This window comes from Gadus chalcogrammus, chromosome 20 (genome assembly GCF_026213295.1).
Source record: "Gadus chalcogrammus isolate NIFS_2021 chromosome 20, NIFS_Gcha_1.0, whole genome shotgun sequence".
Lineage (NCBI taxonomy): Eukaryota > Metazoa > Chordata > Actinopteri > Gadiformes > Gadidae > Gadus > Gadus chalcogrammus.
The window spans coordinates 15814545-15830009 of NC_079431.1; the positions used below are offsets into that span (position 1 = coordinate 15814545).

General features: G+C 46.0%; 1 protein-coding gene across 1 annotated transcript; it reads left to right on the forward strand.

Moving 5' to 3' along the window:
• The first annotated feature begins 295 nt into the window (after positions 1 to 295).
• hsd3b1 (hydroxy-delta-5-steroid dehydrogenase, 3 beta- and steroid delta-isomerase 1) lies at positions 296 to 3096 on the forward strand. The gene is made up of 3 exons (XM_056579999.1): positions 296 to 882; positions 1239 to 1403; positions 1892 to 3096. The coding sequence occupies exons 1-3, from the start codon at positions 732 to 734 to the stop codon at positions 2698 to 2700; spliced, it is 1125 nt and encodes a 374-aa protein (XP_056435974.1). The 5' UTR covers positions 296 to 731; the 3' UTR covers positions 2701 to 3096.
• The last annotated feature ends 12369 nt before the right edge of the window (positions 3097 to 15465 follow it).

Sequence of the window (15465 nt, forward strand, 5' to 3'; positions counted from 1 at the left end):
GCACTTTTTTATGAAGCTTGCATTTCTGAAAAGCTTCAAATGTTCTTGTTATTGAATATCAGATGTCAATTTCACAAGTTTAATGCCCAATAAGGCATTTATCTGAAAAGTATCTGCATCTGCTTAATTGTAAACATAGTCATCACTGGACTTGCTTTCTCAGTAGAGATTTACTGAAAGCTTTAATAAAGTTAAAGTTGACAGTCTCTCCCATATGTCATTGATATCCTTCTAATGAGCCCATTGTCTGAATGATCTGTACACCCAGACAACGTATCTGGCCCGGGATGTCCTTGGTAGATACAAAACATACACAAGCGGTGCGCTGAGAGTGTTTGGCTCTAGACTGCAACAAATTCCTCCACCACAGGGGGACAGAGGGACTGTCCTCCATCCTCACTCTGGGACAGAGATGAATAAAAGGACAAGGCCACAACGGGAGCGGACAGAGGTCCCAGAAGCACTCCTTGGCTTGTTTAGCAGCAGCAGGAGGGATCCAAGCAGCGGTACAGAGACAGAGGAACCCTTTCACCCATCGCCAAGCTGTCAGTCCTGGGAAAGATACACTGAGCTGCAAAGGCTGGACGACCGACGAGGAGACAAAAGGAGATCAGGGAGACAAGGAAAGAGGGGGACCACAGCCAGGGTTCTGATTCCAGGTGCATGGTTCGCAAACACTACGTTTGTGGGTACACTCGTCCAGGGTCATACTGAGCACGTGCGGGCCAGGGATGTCTCTGAGTGGGGACGTGTGTCTGGTGACTGGGGCGGTTGGGTTTTTGGGACGGAGGCTGGTCAAGCTGCTGCTGGAGGAGGAGAAGCTAGCGGAGATCCGTCTGCTGGACCAGCACATCCAGCCTCAACTCCTACAGTCTCTGGAGGGTAAGACATTTTTTTAATTGAATGTGAATTGGAAACCAGCTCATAGCCATAGGTCTAGATGGAGGAAAGACCTATGGCATTTCAAATTAGATGTGAACAGGAAAGAGACATAGATGCTGGTGAGCTAATTCCTTAAATATCTTGTCTACATAAGGATGTTAAACCAATGAAAGGAAGTACAAGGTGTTTTTTTATGTTGTCTAGTCCAAATCCATACACCTAGTAAATTCGTCCTGATGGCTGAAACTTTCTTGCTTGAATTGTCAATAAATCTTAGTTAAATCAGAGGAAAGAATTAGGCAATAAGCATGTTTTTTAAATTTGTTGTTTGGTTGTTGGCGTATTGTTGTCCCCAGAGGCCCGGGGTGAGACCCGACTAAGTGTGCTCGAGGGGGACATCAGGGACAGTGACTTCCTGTGCCGGGCGTGCCGGGGCGTGTCCGTGGTCTTCCACATTGCATCGCTCATCGATGTCATCGGGGCGTTGGACTACAGCGAGCTGTACACCGTCAACGTAAAAGGTACTGCAGCGTATCAACCGCTCAAGGCTTTCTTTGGGCCTGATAGTCGCAGATAACTGACGCAATACAGAACTGGATTCCATTCCATTTCTGACAGGGGCCCACAATGACTTCCAGTGTCAAAGAAATGATAGCAATGGGCCCTTTTCAGTCCCGGAGTGGCTAATCGGGAGGACCGGGACAATTCCCTGTAGGGCAGGCTGACTTTTGGACCCCGCGAGGACCGGTGTTCAATTACTATTTTTATTTGTATTTACTTTTGGCCGCGGTATGGGGGCACCCCTAGTGGTAGGAGGCTCACACTGCGCCAGTGCCCACTTGGAGTTGTATTTAGGTCACGCGATGAGCAAATGCCCCCCCCCCCCCCCCCCCCCCCTCCAAAGGATAATATAACCAAAAGATAACCAATAGGTAATAACAAAAATATATAGGTAATAACCAATAAATAATCAATAACCAAGAGATAATAATCGATGATGTGTTCCTAGGCACCCAGCTCCTGTTGGAGGCGTGCGTACGGGAGAACGTTGTCTCCTTCGTCTACACCAGTAGCATCGAGGTGGCGGGACCCAACCCCGCCGGGGACCCCGTCGTCAACGGCGACGAAGACACGGCCGACGCCTCCACCCTCAAGTTCGCCTACAGCCGGACCAAGAAGGAGGCGGAGCGCCGGAGCCTGGAGGCCAACGGCGAGCGTCTGCAGAACGGCGGCCGCCTGGCCACCGTCGCACTCCGGCCCATGTACATCTACGGCGAGGGCTGCCGCTTCTTGCTGGGCCACATGGCCGACGGCATCGCCAACCGCGACGTGCTGTACCGCACCTCGGCGCGCGAGGCCCGGGTCAACCCCGTGTACGTGGGCAACGCCGCGCTCGCCCACCTCCAGGCGGCGCGCAGCCTCCGCGATGTGGACCGGCGCGCCGTCGCTGCGGGCAACGTCTACTACGTCTCCGATGACACGCCCCCCGTCAGCTACAGCGACTTCAACCACGCGGTGATGGCGCCGCTTGGCTTCCGCATCCAGGAGAAGCACATGCAGCCGTTGTGGCTGCTGCATGTATTTTGCTTCCTGCTGGAGGTGCTGAGGTTCTGTCTGCAGCCCTTTAAGCACATCGCCCCGCCCCTCAACCGGCAGCTGCTGGTGATGCTCAACACGCCGTTCAGCTTCGGCTACCAGAAGGCCAAGAGAGACCTAGGATACGCCCCCAGGTACACCTGGGAGGAGGCCCGCACACGCACCATGGAATGGCTGGCCGACCAGCTGCCCAAGGAGAGGGAGCGGCTCAGGGCCAAGTAGCTCCTCACATGTGGTCAATAATAGAGGGATCCTGGATGATGGTCAAGACAAGCCACCGCTTCAGTCTCAAAGGGCTTCAAAGGTTATACGACACCCCTCTATCTTGGAGCCCGCTAAAGGGATCCCCAAACCCCAAGAGAAGAAAAACTGGGAAGGAACACAGGAGAGGAAGCCAGCCTTCCAGAGTCTGTAAGGAGTGCGATAGTAAATGAATGTGCACACTGTGTGCCACACATAGTAGACATATTTAAGCAAACAAAGGTTAAAGTATGATTACAATTTTAGAAAGAAATTATTAATGAATTCATAATCAATCATGAATATGGGCTATGTCTTTATTCTACATGTCAAAAATCTATTTGTTTCACTGTTTGAATTCAAGCTATTAAAAATGCATAAAATTGTTTCTCCTTGCACAATTCTTTATTTTTAGTCTTGAGAGACTCCCTAAATACGGTAACTTCTGGGAGTTTGCTGCCACCTATGGGTTAAAAAACAGCTGAAGGCACCTCCACACATTTCCAAGTAAACTCGGTTTGAGGGTTTTTTCAAAGAAAGACAGTTGAAGGTAAGGTCAACGTCTCACAAGATGACTCATCATGTGCACAGACTTTACACATAACCTATCAACCTGGCTTTACCTGCCTCCATTGAATGCTGAACATTAGAACAAATTAGATGAATTTGCTTCCTTGGATGGATTTTAATGGAATAAATAGCTGTAGTATAAAAAGTGACATAGTGCTCTGTAATATATGTCTTATATTATCTTGAGCCAAGCAATCAATTTTAACAGGAACAATTTCAACACTTCGGTCAACAAAGGATGAGGATGTGGATAATGGTTTATCTTACTGAGAGACGTATGGCGGTAGCCTAGGACTGGTCGATCGGCTGTGTTAGTGGTGACCCCTGTTGGTTAGCTTGGACCATCGCTGCCAACACATGAGAGACTGAACAGGTAACCAAAGAAACAACAGTTCAGAAAAACACGTGGGAGCAGAGCCGTTAGTGAGAGAGCTGTTACTGCTAGTGTGCCACACACACGCACACGCACACACACACACACACACACACACACACACACACACACAATTTATAATATTTTACTAATGTGCTTCTAAGATGTATACATTTTACAAGTACACACATAAGGAAGGCTATTCCAGGACTGTACAAGCAGTTCTGAATCTGTCATAACCACAACAAAGGAGAGTTGGATTTTTTTTGTATTGCATATATACAACGTGTTCTGCACATAACTTTATTTAAAACCAAGTGTGTATTTATTAACTTCAATCAATGCAGTAATATACATTTTAGTTATGGAAGACATTTAGCCAAATTACCCCAACTTTTATTGCAGTGTATCTCTTTATCTAATCTAGTCTCCCAGATGTTAGGGTCTATGACAGGTGAGTCATCTCTGGAGCAAGGCATCGGAAGGGAAGTACTGCTGGCCCAGACGCTCTGAGCTGGATACTATTGGAGTGCCCTGCTGTCGGGGTGCATCTGGAGAGATGCATTCAGCTGAGCCAGCAGGGGGGCCACAGAGCTGGTTCTGCTGGGGGTCGGCCGCAAGAAGCCGGGGGAGAGGTAGCTCCGGTCTGGGATACTCTCTGAGGAAACCCTTCCGCTGCAAGGCAATCTGGTGTAGGCCTACTATCCAAGGGAAGTCATCAAAGAAAATGTTTTATTCAATGTATCCCAACATCCCCAAAGTAAACATGGTGAGCAAAAAAAAGGGAGGTCTTGCAATATCGGGAGTTGAGCAACCCAATGCTCCCCTAGGTTGGCATCCCGGTCACAACAGGCCAGAATGTGGATGAATCATTGTAAGTCGCTTTGGATAAACGCGTCTGCTAAATGCCCTATATTTACATTTAAATATAAGTGTGGAAGTGGCAGAGATCGTCGAGGATCGCAGAGTCTCTGCTTAGACACTGGTAGGCAAGTTAATGACGTGCGGACGGGCTGGCCTTGGTAGAAGCACAAAACCAGGCTACGACAAGGCGAAGGGGAAGGACAGGAGGGCCATGATCCAGGAGGAGGTGCGAGTCAGTGAGGAGCCAGCCAGCCAGATAGTTGTAATGCGGTAAGCCTGAACAAGATGGGAGCAAGCGGCGGAGAGAAATGTGTCATGGCCCGCGCTTTGGAAAGCAGAGCCCCACCGCATCAAGTTCTTGATCTAGATAGATTCTAGACTCTGTATGACACATCTGAGGGAAGGTCGAGTCCCCAGCATGCACTCGGTGCCAAACACTGGAGCATATCCTGAGCTCGAAAGCCCTTTGGGAGGAGCCATACTGTTGGCGTCATGACCAAGTCCTCGAGGTCATTGCCGACATCCTCTGCAGCGGAGTCCACCACTGCAAGCGCGTCCGCCCAGCGAAGAAACTCTCGCTTACATCAGAGCTGTTCAGAAGCCAACAGCAACTTCCAGGACCTCGTCCTCCAGTCTGCTATCAACAGCAGAAGACTGTCACCGCACTGAGGCCGGACGAGGTGAGGCTCTTGGAAGCCTCAAAGCAGGTCATTCTCTTGGAAGTACGTCGAGCTGGGGGAGCGGTGCCGCTCGAATGGGTGGCGAGCGGTGAGCCGATCGAAGTAGAGAGCAGAGGGCTTGCTGGCCAGCCCTCCTGTAGGGCAGTCACCATTCTGGGAATCACAAAAGCAAGCAATTGAAGGGCCACAAAAAACTTGTCAATGAGGCAGCTGAAGTTGCCTTAAGGTGGCGGTGGATCAGGAGAGGGTAGTCATGGTAGAGGTAGCGCTACCTGGACACAAGCTTAGACTTTATCAATTCTTGCTGGGTCACCTGTGTGAGGGCGTCCGTTGCAAGAAACAAAGCACCTAATGACCCCAAGACACAACACTGAACATGTGTCCAGGTGCATCACAAGATGTATTCTACAAAACTGTCTTTCAGTAACTATGACATTTAATCGCTATGACAACAACAATAATGTATAATGCTCATCATCATACATTTTTTATATAAAGAACAAAGGAAGCAACTTACCCACTTGGGCGACAACCAGAAGTCCTTTGACTAAACACTGATCTATTTTATTCTTTGTATGTTTGACAACTGACAACTGTAGAGGAACAGGTGTCTTACATTGGACGCTGTGGATAAATACAATTCATAAAAGCAAATAATAGGTGTATTTTTTGGATAAATACGTTATTTAGTCTATAAAACTATAGGTGATAATTTACAAGTAACGTTTATTTTACAAGGAACATGATTGTAATGGCCTGCACTGCACACAAAAGATTTATATTTGTGCGGTAAAGCAACAACATTTAAATGCACCAGGGCCTAATTCTGACGGCTCTGGCCTGCAAATAAATCACTTCAGTGGTCCATACTGGTAAACTACATTCATATACCTAAACATTATCGCTAACCGGGACTGAGTTGATCATTAATCCTGTGAGCAGCAGCCAGTCGGATCTACAGGACAGTGTTTACATGCACAGCGGTACGTGAATATAATGAGGTTGCTTTGGATACCACGACGGTCTGTTTGACCGTGTGATGGTGGACCCCCACTTAGGCCCTGCTGCTCAACCGGAACCCGGAGAAAACTAGAAGCCAGCTGCAGTTCTACCCCCTGCAGCGACACAAGCAGCTGTAGACATAAGCACCACCGTCTCCACCATCAGCCTCCTCTCCGCTCAGAAGACACGACAGCACGGATCTCCACTGGTCGTTAAATCCAAGCGCCTGCACGGAAGCATGCTGCCCTGTAGGTGGCAGCACACTCACACATAGGCATATAGACCATATACATCTTATAGATAGACGGAGCATTGGCTGCTGGGACCATAGACATCTTTGTCTATGGCTGGGACGCGAGAAATACGGCCGCCATCTTGGAGTGGTCAACCGGGAGCAGCAACAGCAGCAGAAACAGGATGCCGGGCTGTTGTTCAGCGTATTCCTGCTCAAATCGGCGGACAATCCATAATAGGAATCGGGGGATTACTTTTCACAAGCAAGATTTAACATTACCGTACTATTGGTATAATTAGTATTGAATAATAAAACACGCCAAACCATGTGGCCTTTATCATAGCTACACGTATGACAAGAAACCGCATGAAAATCAGTGGTATTCAGTGAGGTATGATTAATTAAATGCGCTGACAGTTCATTGCTCCAGCCAAACGGATTACACTGAGTGGAGCGGATGACCACTCCAAGATGGCGGCCCCGCGTCTCGTCAGCGCCAGTAGGCGGTAGTATTCGATGCTCCGTCTATCATATAAGATGTCTATGATATCGACAGTCTAGTTTCTGTCTTTTGCAATGGTGCTGGCGGATACGTTCGGTTAGGCTGAGGTGGAATCTAAAATAAAATATAATTAAAAAAACAAACAAGGTCGGGTCCAAATAAGTCAGAATAGGCCTACAAAAACAGAAGAGAAAATAGCTGTATCAAATTGCTAAAATATTAGAGACTATAGCCTCATAATCTGCCAATTTAAAATTATTGATTCACCTATTGATAATTATTTCCATTCATATTTTAAGGACATGAACAAGATTTGATTTGTTTGTGTGTGTGTGTGTGTGTGTGTGTGTGTGTGTGTGTGTGTGTGTGTGTGTGTGTGTGTGTGTGTGTGTGTGTGTGTGAGGGTGTTTGTGAGGGTGTGTGTGAGGGTGTTTGTGTGTGTGTGTGCGTGTGTGTGTGTGTGTGTGTGTGTGTGTGTGTGTGTGTGTGTGTGTGTGTGTGTGTGCGTGTATGTGTGTATGTGTGAATGTGCGCCCCTGTCACATGAGAAACACTTCTCTTTCCAGGTTGTAGGTCTTCTGCTCGAGTTTAAACCAGTTTTTCACTCTGGTTCAACAGGTTCTTACAACCTTGGGTCATGCCCAGTTCAGCTTTTGCTGACCACCACCATCGCGGCCCCCCATGACGCCCTGATTAGCGAGATGTGCTCCAGCCGCACCGGCCCGACCACCTCCGTTGGTCCCGTTCAGCCTGGACAGACACTTCAAAGTGTGGCAGCGGACCCAGCCAGACCCAGTCCGACCCCATCGCCGGTCAGCCGTCTGGTCCCAGCCAGAGCCAACACCAGGGCTTTGGATTTGGGTTAATTAAGTCTGGTTCTGAAAAGTAGAGTTTGATGTTTTGAACCATGGTAAGGACTTTGGTTTCGGAGAACCTTGAGGTTTCCACACCTTGGGTTTCAGCTGTGGGTGTCGTGTCGGGCCCGAGCTGGATCAATTTAGCTCTTATCTCTCTAAAAGTTTTTTGTTGCTTTTCTGAGTTGTTCCTGCGCAGACCAACAGACATTGAGTTAATGTCTTTGAATGTGAATAGGAATTAATCACAGTTATGGTCTCAAAGGGCTTTGTTGATGTTTGCAAATCAGCAGCCCATTACAGTCATGGAGGGGTTGGTTTTATACAAAAAGGCTTTGGTTTAAGGGGAAATTACTTGGCAGAGTTCTACGGTTCCCATGCCGATGAATCAGCGCTTCCTTTTGATGTTACCTCCATCTACTTTCCTCAACGTCTTGCACTTTTTAACATGTATTTTCTTGAATGTATATTTAAAGCAGAATGCATTTAATAACATGCTTAAGTATGTTGCAGACCACCTCATTTTATATATATTGTATATATATATATATCATTACACTTCACTGGGTTAACACATTACATAACTTCAACACCTACACAGAATAACTTAGTCTAAGTAGTCTAGGTTAGTACTTAACTAAGTCTAATCAATGTAGAATTCTACATTACCTTGTATTTTTATCTATACTGTGTATGTACTGCATTGGCCCAACCTATTTGGTCCTAACCTATTTACTATTCTTTGTTTTATTTGGACCTAAAATGTTCAAGGCACAAGTTGACTTTTTTTGCTGGTGTTTGTTACTCAGATTTATATGTGCCCTCAATACGGGTGTGATAATGTGCCATGACGTCTCCATGGGGTTTAAGACGAAGCAGAGGAATATTTCCCAGCTTGTTGTTTTTCTGTTTCTTGCTGTTTCATTCTCTCCTTTTCTCTGTCTCTGTCTGTCGCATTTCTTTATCCGTCGTCTCTATCTGTCTGTCTAATATTCACTCTCTCCGTCTTAACCACCAGGGGCTATCCAGTAAGACCACACACCCATACACTTGCAAACACAGAGACATACATCACACTCACTTACTCACTCATTTGCATGCTCACTCACTGTTGTTGCACCAAATATACACACACTCTGAATAACATTTTAAACAAAGAACAGAAGATTATTTTATTAGCACCTTGAACTGGGGTTCTTAAGGGTTTTTAATAACAGGGGCAGGATAGTCAGTTAAAGTGATACGGGTGTTTGATCCCCAGCCAAAAGCTATTGGGTTCAATTCTTAAACTTCAAAATGCCAGCATGCAGCAATACGCTTCTAAACCCTCTGCTCTCCAGGGGCAAGTATCTGAATTCACTCTAGGATTTGGTTTGGACAAAAATGCAGTTCTATCACCAAATCTACTGACTTAGCTTTTTCCTAGTAATGAGCTGTGGCAATGTCTGGTAGCCCTCTGCAGCTGTGAAAACATGGGGTCTCCCACCTGCAATTGACTCCCAAAACCACTGTACCTTCATAAGTGAAGCCCTTTAGTATCAGATTGAAGTCGCAAGAACAGACCAGAGCTGTTAATACACCCCCTCCTCAAACACACACCCACACACACGCACAAACTCACGCATGCATGCATGCATGCACACACACACACACACGCACGCACGCACGCACACACACACACACACACACACACACACACACACACACACACACACACACATACACACACACACACACACACACACACACACACACACACACACACACACACACACACACACACACACACACACACACACACAAACACACGATGACAAGCTAAAGCAACCAGCTGTTTACTGTCTGCTGTGTGGAAGGCAGTTGCTTCATCGTTCACTGAATATCTTTGAGCAGTAATTGACCTATGACCTCCTTGGCGCAAAACCAAAGTGGTCTCCTACTTTCAGAGTACAGACGGAGAGGGGAGCAAGGGAGGGAGGGGGATAGCCATTCTGAAAAAAAAAGAAGCAGAGAATGTTCTGCTTGCCGGTCGAACTTGGGTGCATTATGCTGACACTTTCAACCCCCCCCCTCCCATCCTTCCCCCCCTCTCCAACTTGACACAGAGTTAACGACAAGCTCACTAGTTTCTGTTCTCCTTGAGTGATATTCACCACATCACTCTGCAGACATGAAGAGAATATGCCTCGAGTGCAGCAGCTCTTCTCCATAGGAGTAGGAAGTGGTATTTTCAGAAGGACTCAACATGACTGTGCGTTTTATCACTCATGTGTATAATACGTTTGCATCAATCCTAGGCATAAAGCGAAGGCTTTTTCAAGAGCGGCTTCTAAAAGAGATGCTCAAAAAAAAATGTATATATATAAGGTTAAAAAAATACGCCACGTGTTGCACGATTGGACAGAGTGGCTAGAGAAATCATAAAGTTAGTAAACATTTTATTTATTTTTTTACAACTATTTGTATTGTGTTTTTTCAAATACAATACAAAAGACCCAACAAAAAACAAGACAAGGCACATTCATTTTTTTTTTCAAATATGCATACATTAGTGATACATTCTGCTTGTGGTAACTGACTATTTTTCATCACGGCATAAAAGGGAAAGGAAGGAGTATTAGGAATCGTATGTTAGCACACTTAACGGTCCCTCAAGGAACCTCTTTCACAAGATGAACGTGTGTTGTGCAAGGGTTATTCATCGAAACCAAGGCCAGTCACTCCTCTGAGGCAGTGCGGAGAGCTCAGAATAAGCGTTAATGGAGCCATTACAAACATGAAGGCCCTATTTTCTGCTTTGTTTGGACGCGAAAAGGAACCCACGTGGGCCCCGGCCTGGCCTGTAATCTAGCGAGGCAGAGAACTTTAAACATGCAGTGGTTATCCACTGTTGTTGTGACAGCTTCCCCATGCACCTCGTGGCAACCCTGCCCCCTATAGGTGCCTTTGCTACGGGCCTCTGAGTGGGCCTCCGACCATGGACACATGGTGGATGTGGATGTTTCCCTGCCTTGGCCCGACATAGCAGAAGACCCAACATTGCTTGAATCAGAGGAAATATGCGTGTGAGGCGTGGGTAGCCTGTACACGCAGGACTGTATTATGTTGTGTGTGTGTGTGTGTGTGTGTGTGTGTGTGTGTGTGTGTGTGTGTGTGTGTGTGTGTGTACTCCATCAAAGTTTGCATCAGCTTTTGAAGTCACTGTGATTTGTGTGTTTTAATGAGAGTGAGACGAGCCTCATTCGTTCACATGGTGTTGTCCAATTGCAGTCTTGTTGGAGCGGTTTAACTAGATCTATTGTGCTTCATTTTTTTTATAAAACATATTTCCATTGCTGGTTCCTCCTCCCTGGTTCCTCTTCCTCCCTGGTTCCTCCTCCTCCCTGGGTTCACCTCCTCCCTGGTTCCTCTTCCTCCCTGGGTTCTCCTCCTCCCTGGTTCCTTCTCCCTGGTTCCTCTTCCTCCCTGGGTTCTCTTCCTCCCTGGCTCCTCCTCCTCCCTGGTTCCACCTCCCTGGGTTCTCCTCCTCCCTGGTTCCTTCTCCCGGGTTCCTCTTCCTCCCTGGGTTCTCCTCCTCCCGGGTTCCTCTTCCTCCCTGGGTTCTCCTCCTCCCTGGTTCCTCTTCCTCCCTGGGTTCTCCTCCTCCCTGGTTCCTTCTCCCTGGTTCCTCTTCCTTCCTGGGTTCTCCTCCTCCCTGGTTCCTTCTCCCTGGTCCCTCTTCCTCCCTGGGTTCTCCTCCTCCCTGGTTCCTCTTCCTCCCTGGTTCCTCTTCCTCCTCTGGCTCTCTACAGCAGAGGGAAGCAGCCTCCTGGACATCAGTCTGCTAGCTGGCTGATGACCACACACACAGCTTAAGGTGGACCTCCAGCACCATGGCTCTCTTCTGCGCCAGGAAAGCCGGCCAGTCGCCCCGGGAGCCCAGAGCCGCCTTCACCCCCTCAAACTGATCCAGGTTCCCCTGTTGTAGAACTCCTACTGCACTCCACTGTCCAGCAATACACACAGCACGCATAGCAAACATAGCACCAGATTAGATATAAAGGTACTTTAGTTATTGATGGGAGATATGTGGCTGACATAGCGGAGAGTAGTTAGGCATGGCCTTTCCTCTCCCAGGGGGTGCTGTGCATGGTGCAGGGTGACACGGGCCATTGTCGACCCCCTGTGAGGACAATCCGGACGGCTGAGAGGGCAGCAGCCAGCGGCTCAACTGCCCCCAGCTCCACTTCCTCACCCACAACATGGTAGCACCACCACCTTTACCTTGTTTACCTGTTACCATGGCTGCATTAGAAGAACTGAATTCACAGCCTACCCCTAATCGCTAGCCAGTGCAATTAAGATGTACGCGTCCGAAATGGTAGCAGAAGTTCGGTCATTTTTTTTCACTTTTCTAGATTCCCTGTTCACCGATTGAAAGCATGCGCTCTAGCAGATCATCAAACAAGGCTCCACATAGCTCATGAATGTGCTTTGGGCCATTTCCTGTTTTGGACCTGGAAAACAAGCTGATCTTATGGCCAAAATGCACCGTCACCAGTATATCTCCCTGTGGGAACAGAAAACCGCCAGCGGAGGGGGAAATGGAGAGTGAGAAAGAGGAAGACCAGTCTGTATGACGCTAGCTAGACGCTGCAGCACGAGGGCCGCGACGGGGCAAGTTCTCCCCGGAGTCCAGCAGAGGGAATTGAGAGGGGTGGTCACCAAATCATGACTGTGCAGAAACTTTGTCTAGGCATACACACAGAGGCAAACCTGAACATACACACATTCATATTGATATAAACACACAGATGTAAACTCACTAAAACTTTCAAATGTGATAAATTAACGTTGAAAGTTTTAAACACATTTCAACATTTAAAATCCTGCAATTTACCTAGTAAGCCTTAACAGTTTTGGAGAAATGTGGGCTATTTTGTCTGACACAGCATGTAGTTCAATGTAGGTCAACTTGCATGGGTCAAAGCTGGTTATATAAGTTGCTTAGTGATTATATTGCAATATTTGTACATAGCTTTCAAGCATAGCTTACGTCTATCCATCAGCAAGAGTGGAAATTGTCCAGTACAGTAAGAAGTGACTTGAGTGTGTAGAAAACACACCAATATTATTTCTAATAGTTCGTTCGTGTCATTTTGTCAAGTCACGTGTATTTGTACAGCAGTGTGTCACTACTACAGTTTTCAAAGGGCTCCCCAGGCCGACATTCCAAGGCTGATGGACAACTTACCCCTAAAGCCCTCAGATGGTGTCTGGGCGGGTAGAAAAAAAAAAGTAAAGACGCATTTCATAACCTTATTTTATTCCCCCCTAAGCTTTTCTGCTGATGAGGAGAATTTGTTAGTTTTTTTGTCATGTTTCGTAACATATTGGCTCGCCCTTCAACAGAGATTCATCCCATAGCCGTGGTCTTTTGTACACCAGGATACCAACAGCTTGGAGTATAGGGGCGATACTAAATGTATTTGTTTTGAAATGAGGCACATGACGATAATGACATTGATTTGTCTCAGTACTATGGTGATCTGTGCTCTCTAAATTATTTGTATCAACTGTTAACCATGAAACTATTAGCGCAATCATTTGTATTTCCCAATAACTCTCTTTGGCTGAGGAGTCAAGTAATGTTCCCAAATATTTCAGTTTTGCATATTTTCATTTACATAGACATGAACTGAATTGGTCTTTATGATATAGATTGGTGTACGTTTAAAATAAAATGAAATAGATGACCTAAAACATTTTATTGTTCATAATTATGTTCAGCATCAGCAAAGTCACAATTAAAGTGTGGGACTGAACCGGAACATCAACATATTATATTACATGCAGTAAAGTTGATGAAATGTGTTTGCTCTGAAGATCATTTCCTTCCCATTCTTAAATGAGAACTAATCCAGGCACAGGCCGACTCAATACCTGGTACCATAAGGCTTTTATCATCCAATATCATTATGTTTCACATCCGATAGATCCGTTCCAAAAGTCCCTTTAGATCATTTACATAAATTCTTATCAGTTTTCCACACACTTATCTCAAGCCCTAGTTCCTTCGTTGAAGACATTGGACTTCTTGGATGTAATGTAATTAACCCCTCTGTCACACGCGCATTTCTCTCTCTCGAAAGTAAAAGGGTCTTGTGCAATCGTTCTTCTGCATTTAATTGATCGCTTGTTTCCTGTCTTGTGGGCCAACACGAGAATTTTATGCAAATTCCTCCGTTGCATGTCGAGGTAAAGTCGAACGACCACCAGCCTGGAAGGAGAAGAGGGGGAGAGAGAGAGAGAGTACTTTGTGTGTCTCAATGAACCACAAAACCAATTGCATCATTGACATATTTACTACTTTGTCGGTGGTGTTCTCAAAATCTCTCAGATTCCCAGTATGGTATAATCTGGGGCACGAGTCCATGCTGGTCGGCGAAAACCCGCGCCTGGCCCGCGTTCCCATAAGCCATGCAAAAAAAAGTCACTTTTTGTCTTCTCAGTGTGCATGAAACTCTGGATCATTGAAGCCGGGCTTAAAGTCAGACCACTGAACACAGGCCCGCTTCAATCTCAAGGTTTTTTCTTTCTTTACCTTTTTTCTCTTTTTTATCCCTCATTTGGAATGTGACCATGTCGGTGTAAGCAGCAGCTCAAGTGGGCTCACACAGAGCTGGCGGTAGCCCTGAAACGTGTTTGTTCTCTATGGTCAGCCATTCTCAAACTGTTTATAAACCATGTTTATAAGCCATGGAGAGCTTGACCCTTCATCCTTTAGGGCCCAGACTGAATAATAAACTTTACTCCAAAAAAGAATATGTGCACACAGGTACCCTAGGACAGGTAGGCCGAAAATGATTGTGGTTTAATACAGGCTTGAGATCGCTTTAGATATGTTGTGGATTGTGGGTTCTAAAGAGAATCGCAACAAATAAGACAAAAAATCTTCAAAAATAATTCCTTACTCAAGCTTTATGTGGGTCAATGGGGGTTACAGTACCGCGTTACAAAGTAATGCGTTAAAGTAACAATATTACTTTTTTGGGTAACGTAGTAAATAACACATTACATTTAAAATATCGGTAACTGCACTACTTTACTAAACTATAGTAACGCGCTTTCTTGCGTTACCCAAGCCGTGTTTGCCTGCGTGTAAAGTCGTCTCATTTATAAACGTTGGTACGCACATAACGGGGCTGAAATTGGCGTACGTGACTTTCCACGCCAAGGTTGTGATCTATAAAAAACCAACTTGACGGGAAAATGTGCGCAGCCCTAAGCAAACTCTGACCCATGCGTACGCATAGTTTAGAGGAAAAGGAGAATTGGCGACACAGATGATGTGGTGGTGAACTGAAGTCAGACCGAAGAATTGTAGAGTGAGAAGAACGATTATGTTTTATCATCGCCCTTCATAAATTTAATTTCAACCCGTATCATGCGTTAAATCTATGTAATCAGAATAATTTAAGTCAACTGCGTTATTTCTAAGACAGTTATAACTCCAGAAACATCTCCTTAGAATAGAAAAAAAAAAAAAAACGCTATATTTAATCCCGTCACTCACCAACATGTGTCAATAACATAATATTTTTATGTGACACTGTAAACACATAGGCCTAATCAAATGTCAATCAAATCCCAAGTGTGGAAAACCAAGCCACACTCCTCATCACAAT

What these genes read in the sequence shown, in the direction of transcription:
- hsd3b1 (XM_056579999.1), top strand. Translation starts at nt 732, where the DNA reads ATGTCTCTGAGTGGGGACGTGTGTCTGGTGACTGGGGCGGTTGGGTTT. An exon ending in ACTCCTACAGTCTCTGGAGG is followed by an intron (nt 883 to 1,238) that starts GTAAGACATTTT and finishes TGTTGTCCCCAG; the next exon opens with AGGCCCGGGGTGAGACCCGA. An exon ending in GTACACCGTCAACGTAAAAG is followed by an intron (nt 1,404 to 1,891) that starts GTACTGCAGCGT and finishes ATGTGTTCCTAG; the next exon opens with GCACCCAGCTCCTGTTGGAG.